The 22,233-nt window shown below is 40.5% G+C and overlaps 1 protein-coding gene across 3 annotated transcripts in view; it reads left to right on the top strand.

The window, feature by feature from the left end:
- The window catches only part of LOC126336344 (hydroxymethylglutaryl-CoA lyase, mitochondrial), a 43,565-nt gene that overhangs the window by 5,788 nt on the left and 15,544 nt on the right, over positions 1–22,233 (top strand). For all 3 annotated transcript variants that reach the window (XM_049999918.1, XM_049999916.1, XM_049999917.1), the window contains exons 3-4: positions 8,494–8,706; positions 14,979–15,167. In XM_049999918.1, coding sequence (XP_049855875.1) covers positions 8,494–8,706; positions 14,979–15,167 — 402 coding nt within the window. The remainder of the gene's footprint in view (positions 1–8,493; positions 8,707–14,978; positions 15,168–22,233) is intronic.

Genomic DNA, 22,233 nt, shown 5'->3' with positions numbered 1-22,233 from the left:
AAATCCTTGGGTAACAGAAGAAATATTGAATTTAATTGATGAAAGGAGAAAATATAAAAATGCAGTAAATGAAGCAGGCAAAAAGGAATACAAATGTCTCAAAAATGAGATCGACAGGAAGTGCAAAATGGCTAAACAGGGATGGCTAGAGGACAAATGTAAGGATGTAGAAGCTTATCTCACTAGGGGTAAGATAGATACTGCCTACAGGAAAATTAAAGAGACCTTTGGAGAGAAGAGAACCACGTGTATGAATATAAAGAGCTCAGATGGCAACCCAGTTCTAAGCAAAGAAGGGAAGGCAGAAAGGTGGAAGGAGTATATAGAAGGTTTATACAAGGGCGATGTACTTGAGGACAATATTATGGAAATGGAAGAGGATGTAGATGAAGGCGAAATGGGAGATAAGATACTGCGTGAAGAGTTTGACAGAGCACTGAAAGACCTGAGTCGAAACAAGGCCCCCGGAGTAGACAACATTCCACTAGAACTACTGACGGCCTTGGGAGAACCAGTCCTGACAAAACTCTACCAGCTGGTGAGCAAGATGTATGAGACGCGCGAAATACCCTCAGACTTCAAGAAGAATATAATAATTCCAATCCCAAAGAAAACAGGTGCTGACAGATGTGAAATTTACCGAACTATCAGTTTAATAAGCCACGGCTGCAAAATACTAACGCGAATTCTTTACAGACGAATGGAAAAACTGGTAGATGCGGACCTTGGGGAGGATCAGTTTGGATTCCGTCGAAATGTTGGAACACGTGAGGCAATACTGACCTTACGACTTATCTTAGAAGAAAGATTAAGAAAAGGCAAACCTACGTTTCTAGCATTTGTAGACTTAGAGAAAGCTTTTGACAATGTTGACTGGAATACTCTTTTTCAAATTTTAAAGGTGGCAGGGGTAAAATACAGGGAGCGAAAGGCTATTTATAATTTGTACAGAAACCAGATGGCAGTCATAAGAGTCGATGGGCATGAAAGGGAAGCAGTGGTTGGGAAAGGAGTGAGACAGGGTTGTAGCCTCTCCCCAATGTTATTCAATCTGTATATTGAGCAAGCAGTAAAGGAAACAAAAGAAAAATTTGGAGTAGGTATTAAAATTCATGAAGACGAAGTAAAAACTTTGACATTGTAATTCTGTCAGAGACGGCAAAGGACTTGGAAGAGCAGTTGAACGGAATGGACAGTGTCTTGAAAGGAGGATATAAGATGAACATTAACAAAAGCAAAACGAGGATAATGGAATGTAGTCAAATTAAATTGGGTGATGCAGAGGGAATTAGATTAGGAAATGAGACACTTAAAGTAGTAAAGGAGTTTTGCTATTTAGGAAGTAAAATAACTGATGATGGTCGAAGTAGAGAGGATATAAAATGTAGACTGGCAATGGCAAGGAAAGCGTTTCTGAAGAAGAGAACTTTGTTAACATCGAATATAGATTTATGTATCAGGAAGTCGTTTCTGAAAGTATTTGTTTGGAGTGTAGCCATGTATGGAAGTGAAACATGGACGATAAATAGTTTGGACAAGAAGAGAATAGAAGCTTTCGAAATGTGGTGCTACAGAAGAATACTGAAGATAAGGTGGATAGATCACATAACTAATGAGGAGCTATTGAATAGGATTGGGGAGAAGAGAAGTTTGTGGCACAACTTGACTAGAAGAAGGGATCGGTTGGTAGGACATGTTTTGAGGCATCAAGGGATCACAAATTTAGCATTGGAGGGCAGCGTGGAGGGTAAAAATCGTAGAGGGAGACCGAGAGATGAGTACACTAAGCAGGTTCAGAAGGATGTAGGTTGCAGTAGGTACTGGGAGATGAAGCAGCTTGCGCAGGATAGAGTAGCATGGAGAGCTGCATCAAACCAGTCTCAGGACTGAAGACAACAACAAGAACATGGGAAAGTCACCCACAATACCAAGTTGGTGAATACTTATTGGATGGGATGAGAAGGAAAGTAATTGTCAGTGCATGTACCAGATGCAATTTGGAAACATGAAAACTTAAAGATGGAGGATAGCGTAATAAGCAAGACAGATTACTGAAAACAATCTATGCAAGAGCCAGTAAGAGCAGAGAGATAAGTGGATTATTCATGTCAGGCAGGTCGGGGGCTATGTCAAGGTATGAAAGATACAGAAAAATAAAAAGCAAAGATAAAGAATAGTAACAGAAAAGAAATGTGACAGAAGAAATTAATGCAAAATTAAGGCCAGATGAATGGTAAGAACAAAGCACTTGTTGTAATGCCAGTTCCCACATTGTTGTTTTGAGAACCTGGTGTTGGGAGGCAGAATTCAGATGGCACATGTGGTGAAAGAGGCACTGAGGCACAAACATCATATTGTAGAGCATGCTGTGCAATGGGATACGTGTGTTTGTTGCCAGTGTGCATTCCGATTAATCCTAAATGATAACTTGGTGGTCTTTGTACTAGTGTAGAAAGCCAAACAGTGTTTACATGACAACTGGTACAAGACATGTCATTTCACGGATGACTGTCCCTCTGATAGTACATTTTGCCACTTACAGGGCTGCATGAGGCAAATTTTACAGTGCAGAAGGTCATGGGGACGGCAGTCGTAGGGTAGGGAAGAGGGTACAGGAGGAGTATGGGGCCTGACTAGGATATTGAAGAGGTTGGGAGGAGCGAGGGATGATAGAAAGTTGTTCTGGGCACAGCTGGCAAAATGTCAGACAGAATGGACCTCATTTCAGGGCATGATTTTAGGAAGTTGCAGCCAAGCTGAAGTAGCTGATAAATATATTCAAGACAAGGATAGAATTGAGTAACAAGAGGTGTACTCCTAAGTTGTTTCTGGAGGGATCAGCAGTACCAGGATTTGATGTAAGGGGCCAAGAAATCTCCTTTTGACATTGGCTGCTGGGGTAATTACATCCAGTGACAATTCAGGTCAGAATGGTGGTGTATTGTTGTAAAGAGACTGCATCTGAATGCATATGATTACCTTGAATGCCAAGTCTGTATGGCAGCGAACGTTGGATATGGAAATGATGGCAAATGTTAAAATGTAAGTACTGTTTGTTTGTAAGTTTAACATAAACAGAAGTGTGTAGCTGATTTTCATTGAGGAAAGTGGCATGGGATTCAGAATAGCATAATGTGAAATTCAGTTGGTAGAAGGTACTTAGATGTTCCAAGAATTTTAACAGGCCAGTCTCACTACAAGCCCATATGGCAAAGATGTCATTAGCGGATATAAACCAAACTGTGGGCAGAAGGTTTATGAATCCCAGGGTGCCCCCTTGAAGTGAGCTGCAAAAAGGTTGGCAGTGGGACTGTACAGATTTCAAATGATCTGGAAAAATTGTTAGTGTCTTTAATATAGGGGGAGAGTTTCAGTTCTACAGGTTGCAGATGCTGATCAACCACATACATTCAGTGGGTGCTTTGAATCCAGGAACTATGGGGTGGCCAGGGTAACTGGGTTTATAGACTTTCAGAAGAAGGTAGAAGGTGGGAGTGCATAGTTTGGATGGGATAAGAAGTTTTTTGAATTGAGATGTTAGTTCTGGTGAGGAGCTTGAGATTTTGAGATGGAACTGTAGGTCAGTTTGTACCACAGGGATGGGATCTTGTTGGCAGATGCTGTATATAGCAGAGTCCAAAAGTTGGCATAGACTCTCACATACATGCTCCCGTTGGTTGAGTGCCCTGCGGGTAGATCCCATGTTTGGCAGGGTGGTGGTGGTGGTGTCATCATCAGTTTTTAGGAAACAAAGAGCCCGGAATTCTGCAGGGGTCAGGTTAGGGTCATGTTGTATGGACCTGAGAAAGTGTGACGAAGCAGCACTGGATAATAGGAACTCATGGTAGGCTTGTAAGAGTGTCATTTTGAGGTATTTGTCACCACCAATGGTGCCACAGTGGGAACTGTTCAAAGCAGGGTTCAGTGTTACGTTTGCTGTTGGAAGAGTTTTGTGGTTGCATTACAAAGTGATACATCCAGTTGACCTTTTGTGTAAAGGATATGGGGTCCTTAACAAAAGCAGCATGATTAAATGCAGGTTTAGGGTTGACAGTGAGAACCTTGGATAATAAGGATATTGCAGGAGAGGAGCGGGCCATTGATAAGAGGTTGGCAACATTGTATTATTGTTTCTAGACTGAGATCTCGACATGCCATTTCTCTGGTAGGCAGTATTGCTCTGGTAGGCAGTAATGAAGGCTGGGGAATGTTCCGAAGATTGACCAAGCTCAGTTTATGGGATGGTGGTTGGTAGTTTTGCTGTGCAGAGAACTGGAATATGTTAAGCTGAGGTAGTTTAGGAGAAGGCAAGATGGTTTTTTGAGGTAGAGTATGGGTTGTTATTGCAGTTTGTTGTAGGTGGCTTGGCAGGGGATACCATCCAAGGAAACAGGAGGGCAGGTAACTACTGCATTTTATAGGAGATTAGTAGTCTGGTGGAGTGTAAATTGGCAGACAAGGCATGTAAGTCACAGATTAGCCAGGTGAGTGCAAGAGATTGCTGTATTTAAAAGTGTAAAAAGGGCTGGTCAAGAATGATGTTACATCCAGAAATAGTGGACTTTCAAAGTTAGATATTTGGAGGTAAGTCCCTTCATCCCTCTTCCTTCAGCCCTTCTGCCAGGAGAAAGAGCCACTGGCTCTGAAAGCTTGAACCTCTCCTTAATATATTACACTAACTGGCGTACCCAGCTACAGGATTACTGAAGTGTCAGATTTCACGCGTCTGCTTTGGCAACCTCAGGAAATTCGGGGTTTTAGGGTGAGGACAAGTTAAATATAATAAGTAAAAAAAAGAACCATGATCCCAAAACACACAAAATGAGGTGTCGTGGTTTTGGTTTCATTTTTCGTAGTAGTTGGTTTTCAGTACCAATAGTTGTGGTTGACCTGTATAGGTTATCAGAAATCACGAGATGACAGTTTTGGAGACAGCAGTTTTGTGAGCATAGTAGTGTCGCTTTGATTGGCTTCCAGCCGTCGAAATGCGCGTTCACCATCGTAAGTGGTGATTCAAGTGATGTCTTGCAGGCATGCTGCTGTACACAAACAGTGTCTCACTAATCGGCTCCATGGCAGCCTTCGTGAAATGCCGTACTGCATGAACTGTCGAATGCATACAGAGCGTTCGTGCGCAGGCTTCGGTCGGGTGTTCCATAGCAAATGGTTGTTTCGTAGCAATTGTAAGTTGTTGCTTAGCAAGTGTCAGTTGTTTCTTAGAAGTTGTCAAGCAGTGTACTTGAGGCTGACTGTGGTACAATTTTACTGCCGCCAATTTATATTTCGCAGAAAGGCCACAAAGATGAGATAAGAGAGATTAGGACTCGTACAGAGGCATATAGGCAGTCATTTTTCCCTCGTTCTGTTTGGAACAGGGAGAGAAGATGCTAGTTGTGGTACAAGGTACCCTCCGCCACGCACCGTATGGTGAATTGCGGAGTATGTATGTAGATGTAGAATGACAGATTCCAATTTTCATAGTTGTAGGTGTTTTGATATCATCACCTCTGGTTGACCTAAATAGGGCAAGGGAACTGTTAAGATATTTTGTTGGTGGTAGTGGAAGGTATGAGACAAATTTTTTTTTCATTTCATTAATTACCATGCCAGTTTTGAGAGCTCATGCTACTGATATTATTTGATAAAATTATTTCGTAGCATTTGCAGGATGTGGGTCATTCTGGAACAGACTCTTCTGTGGTAATTAACTACATAGTTTCTCATCAGATAGCTGTGCACTGAAAACCATTTACTGAAGATGAATTTATTAAATAATGGCTTGTAATAGCGGTAGAAGAGCTGTACCCACAACTGGTTCACCAGCTATAGTCTGTGTCATTTTATCTAGCCATTTTAATGTGCTGAATTGAAGGATTAGCAGGAGATTTGGAGGTTCAGCTTACAACGAACGTTAAAGACAGTCTTTAGTTTTCTTTGTCTTTGGATGACATTCTTGATTTGTCAGAAACAGAACAGCTGGTAATTTTCATTAGGACAGTAAACAAAATGCTGAAAATTCATGAGGAGATGTTTATCTCATTCCACTGAAGGACAAAACAGGTTAAGATATATTTAATGCACTTGAAGCAGTTATGGAGAAGTTTGATCTGCTGTGGGAATTACTACCTTCCATAGCAACAGATGGTGCTCCCTCTAGGCGAAATCAATGGCTTAGTAGACACATCAAGAGAAAATTGAAGAATCATTATCTGGTTATCCCTACACTTTGATTCGTAACCATCATTTGTATATGAAATCTTCATGGGTTGTCAGCTGATTAGCGTCGTCGTCTTGTAGCAACATTTCAATAGAATGTGTCTCCACATCTTTGCCTGAAGATGATGGAGACGCATTCCATCGAGATGCTGCTAAGAGACGCCGACGCTACTCGGCTGACAACCCATGAAGACTTCATATATGAAATTCATTGAGAAAGCCTGCACTCACATATGTAATCATTTGTGTTCCAAAAGCATAAAACTGAATAATGTAATGAGTGTGGTTGTGAAAATCACTAATTCTATTCAAGCAAAAGGATTCGATCATTGTTTGTTCATAGCATTTTTGGATGATGTCTGTTGTGAATGTGGAAATTTACCGTGTAACTATAAGGTTCACTGGCTCAATCATACTAAAACTCGGGAGTGTGTTATGCAACTGCACCAAGAAATATCATTATTCATGTAAATAAAGGGAGAAAGTATTCCTGAACTGTTGGATGATAGATCGATTAGTGATTTAGCTTTTAACTGATGTGGCAAGGCATCTTCGCAACTTGTGTGTGTCACTTCAAGGCAAGAATATTCTCATCTATTCCGGTGACAAAGTAATGGCATTCAAAATGAAACTGTTGCTCTGAGAATGGCAGGCTAGGAAAATCTTACTTTCTGAAACTGCTGCATTAACAAATGTTGCCATTGCTGCAGATTTTTGTAGAGCATAGGGATCTTTTAAGAAAATTGTGTACTGAATTTGAAATGAGGTTCACTGATACTTCACACTTGGAAACAGGTTTAAGAATTTTTGCTACTCCATACTCTGGACGTTGATTCTGTAAGCTATCCTCTCCGGATGGAAATCAGTTCTTCAGTGAGATTCAGAATTGAAAGTTGGATATCAGAACAGAAAGACTTTAAGTGACTTCTATGAACTTTCACCACAGAAACTTAATAGACATGCAGCATAATGTTTAATCTCTTTGGATTAACTTACAATTGTTAGCAGCTCTTTTCCCTGATCAAACTGTGTAAAACACGACTGTGGTGCTGTATATCAGATTATCATCTGAAATGTGTTTTGAGACTGAGCTGTTCTGATTGTCATTTCCAGCATTGAAGGTCTTAAGCAAACAAATGTAAAAAACTATAGAAAGCAGGAATAGAAAACTGAAGTGGATTAATTTATTTTCTTTGTTATTCAGTTTCGTAGTTTTGTCTTCCAGCTTGCCATCATCCATGAACTTCCGTACTTAGTACGCATTTACATTCATTTTGTCTTCCTTCATTTACTGGTAATGTTTTCTTGAATTTGAAGATCTCTGTGGCATTAATATATTGTAATAAGCATCTTCATAATGTTTAATTAGAATTGTGGTTCCTTTTTACAGTTCCTTAAGGATGTGTATCCCTAATTGCTCACCAGAGTAGTGATTTGCTTGTGACTAAACAATTTTAAATGCTGTCTTGTATTTACTACATCACAGTTTTGCATAAAAGAAGAATAAGCTAGCTTGGCACAGCACTGCTTGGCTGTCATTGTCCAACGAAAAGTAAAGTGCTCCACGCTCCTGCTCGCAGAGCAGGTAGTTAGTTTCAGCTCTCAACACTTTTTGTATTGTGTGATGTATTTTAATGGCAAAATTGAAAGCTTTCATAGTTTTTTTCATTGTATCCACCATTTTTGGAGTAAATCTTGCATCCTGAAGGGGTGGTTAGGTTGGAATGTAATTGACAACACCAAAACATATAAGTTCTGAAATAACTGTTAAAAGATACAAGATTGTTGTTCTGCACAATGAAAGCCCTCCTCTTGGATGGTATTTGTACACCACCGTGCATGATTGAATTAGATTAAAACTGGAGATAATTTACAATCATTGCTTAGAAACATGTTTCACTGGCACAGTCAGCTGTCACTGCCCATTCATTTTCTTTGACAATTTGTTGTGTTGCCATATTGCTCTGCACAACCTGTAAATGCTTGCCCTGTTCTTAACTTTTATCTGGGAGTAGGATTTGTGTTTGTTAAATATTGACAATATAGGTGACCTGGAAGTCTCAAAGTTTACCCCATTTGCCTTATCTGAATGAAAGGAAAGAGAATTGTTCGGCACATGTGACAGGTCATTGAAGAGAGTGCAACATTAGTCTGAAGACACAGCAACCTCCCTCCACTTCTCCAGGTTGAAGTGTTAGTGTTTAACTATGATTTGTTATAAAAACTATATGCTTTCACATGTAATCACAAATTATTTATATAAACATTTTGATTTAGATTGAAGCTGGTGCTAAGGAGGTAGCAGTATTTGGTGCAGCTTCTGAGACATTTAGCAAGAAAAACATCAACTGTTCTATCAGTGAAAGTCAACATCGGTTCAAGGAAGTAATAACTGAAGCTTTAAACAATGGCATTAAAGTAAGAGGCTATGTTTCCTGTGTATGCGGCTGCCCATATGAGGGAAAAATTCAGCCTGAAGCTGTTGCGAAGGTGAGTTCCTTCTGTTTTTTCGTAACAAGAGCAATATTATTTGGTTTCTATTTTAAAGTTATTTTATTGATTGCAGTAACTATATTTTCCAATATTTCTTGGGCATATAGTCAGCTGTAAACTAAAACTGTTTACTTCTGTTGACAAGGTGTTGTAAACAAATTGCGTGAATTGTTATATCCGCAGAAGATACTGTATGCATATTGATACAGAACATACTAATTTTGATGAATATGCAGCATGTTACATTGCAATTGGGAAGACCTGCAAAGAATTTCTAGGTTTACAGTTTTAACAACTGTTGGTCTGATGTACTGGTTAAGTTCCATGTGGTTTTAGAAATTCCTTGTACTTTGGGAGGTAAAGGATAGTTGGGAAATGTTTCAGAAAAATACCCACAGTTTAAATAGGAAGACATATTCAGCAAACTTCAGGTTTGGATGTGTAGTGCATGTGAATGTTGTCTTAATGTAAATCATAGCTGCAACAACAAAAAGGATCCAGCTGTAAAATTCAGATTAAATATTGCTGAACTATTGTGAATATTTTACTCCGCTGCAGTATGCACTACTGGAAGAGCAGATCTCGGGAGATTATCGAACTTGATTGGCTCTGATCTTGAACTAGACTCTTGCAGTGACCAGGTTTGAGACCAGATCTGTCACACAGCTTTAATATCAGTTTTAACCAAGGTTCACAAACAGTTGAATGACAGTTGCTAAGCATTATCAAATGATGATACATCAGGATAACTGACGAAGAAAAAGGTATGGGTGAGCTTCTTGTAGACCATATTGTTTAATGGGCTGTTGGATCCGTGATGCTGTAAAGCAAACGTAAACAGTAATGTGCCATTTTTCATGATTTGTATAGCACATTTGCTATATGGATGAGTGCTGTCCAGTTTTTTGTTGAGGAACTCTGTCAGTGCAAGTTGGCTTGAGGACCACAAGAGCTTATCTCCTGATGATGGCAGTAGTAGTGATATTCAAAATTGTTAATTATGGGCTGCGATAAAATACAGGTCATTTAAATCCTCCCACTCAGCACTAGTTTCCCAGAACATCGTAGATGGAAAATATTCTCCAACATTTCCTCTGTCTGCCACACTTTCAAAGTTAATCTTCATTTATACAACTTCTGATATTATTATTCGTTTTCTAATGATTGACATCTACTTTTGAACTCTTATTGTGATGATATCGTGTGATGACCATTGCTATGTTGTACCTGCCAGAATCGTGAAAATGTGTATGTTTACTTCGTATGGGAGTATAACATTTTTTTTTAAAGACTGGGTAATATTTGCAAAATTATTTAAGAGAAAGCATGCTTTTTCAAGAACTTTTTGAGAAATTGCAACATGGAGTCATTGGTCGTTTCTGTGCTTTAATGGAAAAATATTGTGTTCACATTTTAGAGATACAAGCCTTCTCAGTTTGAGGTGGGTGAGATAGTGCTGATGAAGAGGGAGGCTGTGGAGAAGAGTGGGCATATGGAATGAGTCAAGTTGGGGGGTGGGGTGTTGTCATGATGTGGGTGAGGGACATAAGATATTGAGACCAAGAAAATTGTTGGATGAAAGGATTTGTTGTAAGGACAGTTCTTGTCTATTAAATTCAGATGAGATCGGGGGGGGGGGGGGGGGCGGCATGGGGGATTATATAGATAGCAAGAGTTGTGAAGTAGCCATTGAAGTAGCCATTGAAGTCAAGCATGCAGTGCTCAGCAACGTATTCTATTACTCAGTGGTCAGCTCTGATCTAGGCAAGTTGGTGGTCAGGATCACATAAAATTCTCACTTTAACAAGTGACCCTGTCAGTAGTGGGATATACTGGTGACAGGATTGAATATATTGTGGGTGGGAGCATAGGACAGGTCTTGCTCCTCAGTCTTCCACAGGGATATGGTCCACACATCAAGAGCAGGTGTCATGTAAGGACCATCCAGGATATTTCATAAATTGAGTGGGCAACTGGATATCTGGTTATAACATTCATAGAGGGACACGGCAGGTGGAAGAGGTCAGCAAGGCTGGATCTGAGTGCTGTCAGGGAATGAAATGGTTCACTACATCTTGGATTGGTATTAATAGTTACTAGTGTTCTGTGGCAGGTGTTGGATTACATTAACAAGGCGACCTTATAGACTGCGCCTCTTCCATACTAGTAAGATTTGAAAAACCAGTTTGCTACAGCAGCACAACACATTTTGCAAAAATAAAGTAAAAATATATATAAAAAATTGCGGTCCCTTTTAGCACAGAACATTATGGCTTATTCACTGGAAGATGAATGCGAAGATACCTTAATAATATTGTAATTGTTAAGTCCCTAATTCAGATGTTGCTGGTAGTTTTTGTTTTCTTAAAATTCCATGTTTTTTAACAAATGGAAAATTTACCAAACAAATATTGAATCATAAACTTTTAAATAAATACATTTTTATTTTTAGCTGATAGTTGCATGAAAATGCTAGTATTAACACAGAATTAAAATTTGGTACAAAAATGAGAAACATTGAATAGAAAATAAATACTTTTTTGTTTCTAAAGTTTGAATAGTATTGTTTGTGAATATGGTTTTTCATTTAACAAAAAGGCATTTTGCATGTGTCCATAGGATTTTAATTATTTTTGTACGTATTATAACAATAAGGAGATAATGAATAGTGTTGGGGGCAGGAGGGAATTTGTGGCTCAACTTGACTGAAAAAAGGGATGCGAAGGAATCATCAGTTTAGTATTGAAGGAGGTGTGGGGATTAAAAATGGTAGATGGAGACAAAGGCTTGAATGTAGGAAGCAGGTAAAATGTTGGTATTCTTCAGATTGTACCCATCACTCCCAAGGGTAATTTATACAACTTTTTCTTTTCCTATAGCAAAATTTCATCCCAAATTGCTGATTGCTCCATCTGTCAACATCAGTTCAGGAAAGAATCCTTCTTGCTAGCTGAAATTGCATTGCACATCTTCTCCCTTAAATGCTGCCTAACCAAGCCTACCCACGAAGCTCCAACCATGGAGATTCTGTTCCTTGGATGCTGTCACTTTTTGCATGAGGAACAACAGGTCTTCACATTCTATTAATCCATATACCTTACACACCTAATACAGGAGAAAAATAGTCACAAATGTCCCTAAATGTTTTTTGCCCCCCCCCCCTCCCCCTCACTGCATTCTCATTACACTGTCATCTCACAGATTGGAATTCTTGCCCTCCAACCTCTGGGTAACAGCAGCAACCATCACCTACAAAATGTTTCCAATTTACAAGTGGACCATATGGATGGGTCCTTTTTTGAATTTCTTCATACAAAATGTTTCCAATTTACAAGTGGACCTTATGGATGGGCCCTTTTTTGAATTTCTTCATACTTACAGAACTTGAAGGCCTGTGCCCAGATGTCAATTTCCTAAGGTAGTACAGTGCAGTTCTAAAAAGAACATCATAAAATCACCTGTGAAGATTAGAATATTTCTGAGGCCTGTTAAGTATAAAATATTTCGAGCTTGTTATTTTTCAGTGACTGAGAGCATAGCATAATGGGTTTGTGATAATGATGTTGCTGGTTCAAATGTCAGAATACCAATTTTTTTAAACTTTTATTAGTTTGTATTTATTAGGAAGCAAAAAGGCAAAAAGTACTTCTTTAATTTTTTAAGTGAAATAGTGTAGGTTTTGTTTTAATTACATCTACATTTATACTCTGCAAGCCACCCAACAGTGTGTGGCGAAGGGCAATTTACGTGCCATTGTCATTACATGCCACTGTCATTACCTCCCTCTCCTGTTCCAGTAGCGTATGGTTCACGGGAAGGACGACTGCCGGAAAGCCTCTGTGCGCGCTGGAATCTCTCTATTTTACATTCGTGATCTCCTCGGGAGATATAAGTAGGGGGAAGCAATATATTCGATACCTCATCCAGAAACGCACCCTCTCGAAACCTGAACAGCAAGGTACACCACAATGCAGAGCGCCTCTCTTGCAGAGTCTGCCACTTGAGTTTGCTAAACATCTCTGTTATGCTATCACACTTAACAAATAACCTTGTGACAAATCATCCCGCTCTTCTTTGGATCTTCTCTATCTCCTCCGTCAACCCGATCTGGTACGGATCCCACACTGATGAGCAATACTCAAGTGTTTTCTAAGCCACCTCCTTTGTTAATGGACTACATTTTCTAAGGACTCTCCCAATGAATCTCAACCTGATACCCGCCTTACCGATTAATTTTATATGATCATTCTACCTAAAATCATTCCGGGCCCATACTCCCAGATATTTTACAGAAGCAACTGCTACCGGTGTTTGTTCCACTATCATGTAATCATACAATAAAGGATCCTTCTTTCTATGTGTTTGCAATACATTACATTTGTCTGTTATTACTTTGGTGACACACCTATCCCACCAGTGAAAAGGGACAGCTTTGTTTACATGTTTAAGTACAGCATTGTTGTGCTCTGTGCCTTTTGTGTGCATAAAATGGTGTTTATTGTGTATTTGTAACAATAATTGAATAAATAGAACTTTGGCGTGGCAACAATTACGTGGAATAAATTTTGCTGTAGAGACTAATGAACCCTCTGCTGACCTTACACCTCTCTGTTGTCATATTCACCAACATCAGTGAGCATGGTTCTGTTGCCACATCAAGACAATGAGTTAAGAGTGCAGATATGTTTTATATTTTGTACACATGATGCTTTGGCTTTCTCCAAACACTAGGGGAGCAGTTATTTAAGCAGAGAGATACAGCTGTAAAGCATCATTTATCAAAAGTCTTGTTCTCTTTCACTACCTTCTCCTTGATAAATGCCTAAATGAGTTCAGTAATACTGAATTCATAGTGTGCCACCAGCAGCCACTGACATTTGTCCATAGAGACCAATACAATCTCCAGAAAGAATTATTATGAACAGTTTCACATGTTCTGACACAGTTGCCATGGTAAATTCTTTGTAAAATGTGGCATTAGATAGAAGCTGTAAAGTTTCTTTCCTGCTGTTGAATAAGAGAATCCTACCTCTATTTCATGTGTGCATCTCGTGTTATTGGATTTATCATAGTATGATGCAGAGCCTTGCCACTAACATTTATAAGTGTATTATATAACTTCCCAAGATTGCTCTTGAGCCACTCTTTGTAGTGTGTAGCTTTCACATCAGAATGGTAATCTGCATTGCTTTATTACCCAGTAAAACATAAGCCAGCATTTCCTAACCCAACCATGTCCAGTATGATAGTCCAGAATTCGCTTTCCAGAAATGGATGTGGTTTTAATTCCATCTTTGCAGCCATTCTACTTCTGAACATTTCCTGTGTGGCAATTGTATCTGCTTTTTCGATGCTTAAGACACTTTAATTTCATTCTGGCCAAACATTCTGGAATGATCTGCAGTACACAGTCTCGTGTGTGTAGTAAATAGTACATCTCGTATTTTGCAAGTGCATTACTTTTTGCAAGAACTTTTATTTAGTTATTCAGTTTATTTAAGAATTTATTTTTGCATTCATTCTGTTATCCATTTTGTTGAATATTCTTGCATGAGAAGCTAAATTTCTGAGTAATCTGCCAAAAAGTTTTCACCCATTTCAGAAGATCTTACACTTAGGTTTTCATTTTTACAGCATGCCTTTTAATGTTGTAAACTGTTATTCCACAGAAAAGTTGTAAATTTTTCTTCCTATGTTCCCATTTGAAAACTGTCAATACTAATTTAAATCACCTGCGAGAACACGTTTTTGATGATAAAAGCACATAACAGCTGTCGGAGGCAACAGCAGAGCTTGCATTTCCAAGTTCAAAGTTCAAAAAAGAAAAGGGCACACAGTCATGTAAAAATTTCCATGTACATGCACACACACACACACACACACACACACACACACACACACACACACACACTTGCAGCTAAAATATTACACACCTATCAGAAGACTGTCAAGATTCCAGGAAGGTCCAACACATCAATGCTCATCATCTGATGGAGCCATAAGAGGAGTGTGACATCATTGGTCAGTTAGCGTGGAATGAATTTGAGATTGTCATTTGAACTGGTGTCACATTCTCAGAATTTCATTTGTCAATAATTTTCGTTAACCACTTCTACATCAGTTATTCTGAGAAATTTGTACAAAAAGCTGAAAACATCATGCATGTAATTGATGCCCAAGTAGTATTTAAAGTATGAAAGGTTAATAAAATCAGTGATCACTTAAGGTATTTCCTGTCAATCATCACAGACGAATGAATTGGTTTTCAGATGGCTGCTGCTCTTTATGAATATGGTTGTTACGAAATTTCGCTTGGTGATACTATTGGTGTTGGCACGCCAGGTTCCATGAGAGCGATGCTGGAAGAAGTGATGAAACATGTACCTGTCAAAAGTTTAGCAGTCCATTGTCATGACACATATGGACAGGCATTAGCCAATGTCCTCACTTCTTTGGAGGTGAGTAACAAAGTTTGCAGTGCAGTTCATGAAGTAGGTATTAACAGTAAACCCCCATTCTTTAGATGCAAACTCCCATGTATGAAACAGCTACACACTTCTAATTACTTTACAAATAATTTAATATGTTAAATATTTTACATTAAGTATGTGAGAAAAAGCTTGGAAAAGGTTTGAAATTATGTTTATAGTTAAGTGGAAGTCAGTAAGTGCTCTTACTCTTAAATACTGAATGAATGTAGACTGGATAACTAGCCATCTTGATCTCCATGCCTCAAGATGCTGGTGTGAAGCCACTGTCATACCCATACCTAAGCCTGGTAAGGACAGACACCTTCCTTCTAGGTACCGTCACATTTCTCTCACCAGCTGTGTTTGCTAAGTGATGGAATATGTTATCCATTCCCAGCTGGTATGATTGCTCAAGTCTTGCAATTTACTGCACAATGTGGATGCCAAGCTTGCCAGTCTGTAGTTGACCATCTTGTCAATTTGTCAATCCATGTCATGAACGGTTTTCTACAGAAATACCAGACAACGGCTGTATGTTTTGATTTGGAGAAAGCCTACAACACCTGCTAGAGGATAGGTATCCTCCATACTCACCACATGTGGAGCTTCTGAGACTGCGTGCCCTGTTTCCTTCAGGAATTTTTAAGACTCGAGTTTTCGAGGTATGTGCTGATTCTGCCTGCCTGTCCTGAGTGTCATCCTTTGTGCTATAGCAATTAGGCCTATTACGGCCTGTCTCCCGCTGGGCATCTCTGGCTCCCTTTTCGTTCACGATTTTGTGATCTATTACAGTTCTTCATGGACATGTCTCCTTGAGTGGTATGTTGAGCAGTGTCTTGCTCATTTATTCATGGAGCATTGGCAGTGGCTTTTGCTTTTCCACTGACAGAACCATTTGTTCGAATTTTTGGCAGCGCAATGGGTGTCTTACATAGTCTTCACATCTTGGGCCCGTTGCTCTTGCTGAAATATGAAATCACTGGGCTCATACTTGATAGAAAACTTCCTTGATCCTCCCCACATGTCTCAACTGGCCGGCCGCTGCACCTGGTCCCTCAGTGTCCTGTGTGTCCCAAATGGTATTTCCTGGGGAGCGGACCGGACCACCTTCTTCAGTTTTTACAGATACTTTGTCCATCTGAAACTAGACAAAGAGTTTCATTTAGGCATCTGCACATCCATCCATCTTATGCTGTCTAAATACAATCCACCAATGTGGAATCCATTTGGCTACTGGTGTCTTTTATGCTACCTCAGTCTCTGTGCAGAAACTGCTGAACTGTCGCTTTCATACTGGCATGACATTCTCCTCAGCGGATATGGATGCCCTTTATCTGCCATGCTCAGCCACCCAACCTATGCTCCTGCTTTGATGACTCTTTCTGACTGCCAGTATGGGTCATATCTCTCTCTTCTGTTACCTTCTGGAGTTTGCTTTCGGATATTACTCCGGCAGCTTAACTTCACACTACTTGCCACTTTCCCAGTGGGTATGAACCCTTCACCAGCTTTGCTTCACTCGATGGCATGTGTTAACCTTGGGCGTCATTCGCCTCCTAATGAAACTACTTCAGATTTAATCTGTCACTGTAAGTTTCTTGACCTTTCCACAGAACTAGGCGATAGTATCTTAGTCTACACTGATGGCTCTTGGACTGACCGTGGTGTCGGGTGTGCCTTCGTCATTGGTACCAATGTCTGTATAAAGTATCTGTTCTGTAACAGTGGCAGTATCTGTTCTTCTGGACAAAAACAGATACTATCTTCATATAGTTAAGACTTGCCGGCCAATGATTTTCTTTAGTGCGGATGCACTCACATTATCCGAACTCTTACGGGAATAAGTAGATTGCCTGCCTGCCGCGAGTAATAAGTATAGTAGGCAGGGGCACTACAAATGTAGTGTGTAGACAGCAAGTTGGGAATGTGGGTCTCACGAGGAGCATGCCAGAGATAAGTCCGTGGAGTCACACTATCCTCTGTATCCTCAGTGGCTCAGACTGATAGAGCGTCTTCCATATAAGCAGGAGACCCCGTGTCAGAGTCCCGGTCGGGGCATACATTTTCGACTGTCTGAGCCTGTAAGCAGCTAAAGGTTTGGAGATTTCATTGTAATTTCATTTTTTGTATCCGCTTTTGGAATGCTGCTCAGCGCTTATAGCAGAGGTCTTCGCCCTGTATCAGCCCTTGCAGTACATCTGGCAAAATGGGGTTTTCAGTTGTCATCTGCTTGGAATCTGTGCCCTTCAGAGCCTGTGTGTGCTGCACACAGTTCATCCCTTAGTTCAGTGGGTCCAAGAAAGCTTCCACATACTCACTCTTGAGGACGCCACTGTAATGTTTATGTGGGTTCCTGATAACATCTGCCTGATGGGAAAAAAGGTTGCTGATGCTGCTGCCATGACTGCAGTCCTCGTGCATCACCCCACTAGTTGTTCTAATCCTGCTGATCATCTCCGTGTTGCCATCTGTCAGCAGGTGGTGTCACTTGGCATTACCCTCAGTCTTCCTTTCATGGGTACAAGCTCCAGGGAATTAAACCTCTCTCAGCGGCTTGGCCGACCTTCTCTCAGCCCTCTTGCCTCAAGGAAGTCAGTTTAGCTTGGTTGCATATTGGGCACTCGCGTTTCAGCCATCACCATTTAAGTGGTGATCCCCCAACACTCTGTGCTCATTGTCATCAACCTCTGACAGTTTGCCATTTTCTGACTACAACACCTGACAGACTACGGAATTACTGTTTTGTTTTGTTTTAGGGTGCAAAAACAACTAACGTCATACGAGCCCATGTCAGAGCCTTATAACACTAACACAAAAAGTGGTTAAAGAAAAAAGACATGTGGTTAAAGAAAAGACATTCAGTGTCTCTTTCTGTCTGAGTTATCGGCCATTTCAATGACTAACGTGCATGCTGTTGCCTGCATTTTACTTTACATTTTACAATATGGTGAAGGACATATAATCTTTAGTTCGGAACCTCTTGCCTCTACTGCATATTGTGGGTCTTTTTCCGAGAGGAAGTCCTGGTTCTTAGCTCTCTTTCCTCCCATCGATTGGGCTTAACATGTAGTCATTTTTAACACCTTTTTGTGTTAGTGGTATAAGGCTCTGACATGGGCTCTTATGACGTTAGTTGTTTTTGCACTCTAAAACAAAATAAAACAAAGCAGTAATTCCATAGTCTGTCAGGTGTTGGTCGCCAACCAATTGTGTGAGATAAAGTGGAATCTTACAGAGTGTCCCTTACTTATTCTCGGATGGGGGGTGCAGATGAGAAGGGGTTATAGCATGATTGATGCACAATATGGCAGTCCTCCCTTACAAAGGACCAACCAGAACCTATACAGAACTGCAAAATATTATATAAATATGGCCTTAAAAATAAAATATGATTTTATATAATTGTATTAAAATTGTTCTTGTTGATTTCTGTATATACCATGTAATACAAAATTCACTTCTGGACAAATTGTGAGTATATTATTCACTTTTTGCAGTGTTTGAAAGTAACTAACACTTATTTTTGAAATAGTGACTTGTGGCAGAAAAGGACATGAAGTACAGTGAAAACAAAACACCTATCCAAACAATTAAACGATGTTTTTACTACTGCACACCAATAGTTTAAAGCATCCTGAATTAAAACTTCCTGGCAGATTCTCATTCTCCCCATCCTGAATTAGTTAACATGTCTTGTCAATCTTCAGTTTCTGTATAGTTGCACCAGATCACAAGGCAGATTTTCAGGTCCCATTTTCTGTGGTTTTAAGTTGTTGCTGAATGTAGGTTTATATGTGGAAAAGTTCCTTTCCACATCATAGGAGTGTATTTGAAGGCGGTGAGGTCACTGCAGGTCAGCTTTGAATAATTGTATTCAAATCTTACGGTCTTCACAGAAAGACTGTCACTAATTTTGCATGTTGAAGAACAAGTGGGGTTCTGCTGGAGAACACTTCGCAATATGTTTTTTAGCTTGTCAGCCACATGAGCACAAGCTTGGCCACCTCACTCTGTACATGTTCCACAATATCCAGGGTCTCTCACAGATGAGTACAAGGAGCTTCCAGTTGTGTGACAGATTTTGATACTGCTGAAAATTGGGCATTGATGTATGCCAAGTTTCTGGACAATGTATATGCAAGGACCTCTTTCACAATTTTGATACCACGTAATTGCTCATTATCAGTCTCAAAAAAGATTGTCTTTTGTTTTGATATTGCTGGTACACTAATACTCAGCATCATCTAGCCAAGAACCCATTGTGTAAGAACAGGTTGGGGGAGGAGGGAGATTGTTCCTTGAATTTTTGCAACTGTAACTGAGCATCCACATAGATTTCCTTGCCACAAGTAATTTGGTCACATGTTCTCAGAAACTCTGTAATGCAAGTGCAAGGCAAGTGATCTACACCATACCGGGGTAGAAAATCTGAACCCCCTTGGCTGCCTATATCTGTATATGCTTTATCCATATAGTAACCACTATCTGTTACTAGTATCAAATTGTCGTCCATTCGCACCATCCAGCCACAGTAGCTTCATTGAATTGTCAAAGTGCCAATTGCCAAGTTGTTTACCCTATATAGAGAGCTTTATGCATCATAGCACTCTCTGATAGGCCATGCTAATACTCCGTGAATCCTGACTGCTAATGTCCATATACTGAGCCGATCTGAGTGGCCGAGGCTGGCAGGAGCGGTGCTTATATTGACTTCTTGCAGAGGGCGTACCTGTCGTCGTGCAGTCCTTGCCAGTGGGCTATTGGCTGACGTCGCCTCACCACCTTCTCTGATCTTCTGTTCTCCCTCCTGGCACTTTTGCTTACGTCAGAACATTCCTCCCCTCAAAGTGACAGAGCATCGTATAGGGAGTGCAACCACAGTGGGGGATGTAGGAGTGGGCGCAGTGCCGGGCCGGAAGCTGTGGTTGCAGGTGACGTCATGCTTCTGGCCGAACTCCACTACCTGGCCTGATCTCTGGCAGAAACATCCCCCAGAAAATGACGAGAAGGGTATGTGTCAACTTCTTGCTGCCATGAACCAGATAAAGAAGACGGCGATGGCTGAGGTGTGGGCGGGTCCGACTGCATCATAGGAAGAGAGGAGTCGGAGGAGACAAAGGCTCTATCACCATGGGGTTGTCCCGTGTTGTTGTGGTGACTCCCTCTAGTGTCTCGTGTGGCCGCACCGTCCTCCGGACCCATGAATCTGGGGGAAGAGAGACTGAAAGATTATGTATGGGACAGAGGTGAAGTTTATTTTGATGGAGCCGCTGCAAACCATCAAAACCTGAAGTAAGATACATGCAACCGCCAAGTTGACAGACGATCTTATCTTGCACCCACCGTCTGCTGCCATTAAAAAATCTATGAAAGATAATATCATGTGGCACAGAGTGATACTTGCAGCCTTCCTTCAGTGGTGGATGCTGAGGAGGGTGGAGCAGTGTCCGATGGTGGTGGCTGTGAAGCAATTCTGCTGCTGATGGTCCATCTCGTGGGTGCGAATAATATCAGGCGAGAAACAGTTGCAATGTGTGCGGAGCGAAGTTTGGCCATCTGCTGCTTAAAAGTTTTTACAAAACGTTCTGCTTTGCTGTTTGACTGCACATGGAACAGTGCACTAGTTAGATGCTGTATGCCATTGTGTTCACATAATGTTTCATATTCATTTGAAGTGAACTGAGGACCATTGTCTGTCACCGTAACTTCAGGTAAACCTTCTAGGCAAGAAATAGAGGACAAACCCTAATTGTGCTACGTGATAATGTTGAGTTCATGAGCATAGCAAAAGGAAACTTGCTAGATGAGTCAACCACAATCAACCAACAAGTGTTCCAAAAAAGTCTCGCAAAGTCTGTGCGACTTAAGGCAAGCAGAGAATTTTTGTGGTGGAGCAGACTGATTTTCCGCACATGCGTGACACTGTGACGTCATCTGTTCTATTTGGGCATCCATACCCTGCCATGTACAGTGTTGACGTGCTAACTGTTTCGTATGAACAATCCCCCATTGTCCTTGGGGAAATAAATGCAACACTTCTTTTTAAAGATTTAGGAATCGACACATGTGGCTGTCCACTGTCAATTTGAAAAATAATTACACATTTCTGTACAGCAAGGCTATGCCAGCGTGCAAAGTATCGGCACAGTACAGAGTTTTTTATGCTGTTCGGTGAGTGAAGCCAAGATGTGTGAATGTATGTTAGCAAAATGTTCAAATCGGAATCAGCTTCAGTGGCCTGTGCAATTTTCTTCTAGTTCAGCAGAAAAGACTGGAGCAGTTCAGAATCCTGAGCATCAATGTGACAATTAGATGCAGCAGAAGCATCAAAGTCTGTCAGGGCCAATCAGAAGATTACCATGTTGAGCAATCGGACAGTATACAATCTCGTACTGGTATTGAGGTAACAACAAAGCCCGTCTTTGCAATTTTTGGGCAGTTCATACAGGAACCGGTTGCTTCGGATGAAACAAAGACTACAAAGGCTTGTGATTGATTACTAAATATAATTTTGTGCCATACAAATATTGGTGGAATTTGGTGACACCATACACAAAAGCCAAACCCTCTTTCTCAATTTATGTATAGTTGCACTCATCTGTCGAAACAAAGGGGCAGTCTTGCGATGTAAGTGATGCAACAGAGCTGCAATTTGTGCAGCACTTGGTATGAACTGAATATAATAGTTCATTTTCCCGAAGACTGACTGCAATTCTGTGATATTGCGAGGAACTGGCAAATCTTGTATGGCTAACAAATGCAACAGAAGAGGATGTACACCTTGACTGTTTATGACATGACCAAGACACTGCAACTGAGGTTTAAAAGAATCACACGTGTCCAGTCTACGCTTTAGTCCTGCATCAGATAACAACCGAAACAAAGCACATAAATTTGCAATATGTTCTTCAGGTGTATGACCTGCTACAGCAATATCGTCCTAATAGTTTGAACAATTTGGCTCTTGCCCAGTCAGCTGTTCCAAATACCATTGGAAAATGGTGGGTGCCGAAGCACTGCCGAAAGGCAAACGCAAATATTTAAACAAGCCCAA

Source organism: Schistocerca gregaria, chromosome 2 (genome assembly GCF_023897955.1).
Source record: "Schistocerca gregaria isolate iqSchGreg1 chromosome 2, iqSchGreg1.2, whole genome shotgun sequence".
Taxonomy (NCBI): domain Eukaryota; kingdom Metazoa; phylum Arthropoda; class Insecta; order Orthoptera; family Acrididae; genus Schistocerca; species Schistocerca gregaria.
The sequence above is the reverse complement of the archived record's forward strand: the minus strand, read 5'-3'. Positions and strand labels throughout refer to the sequence as shown.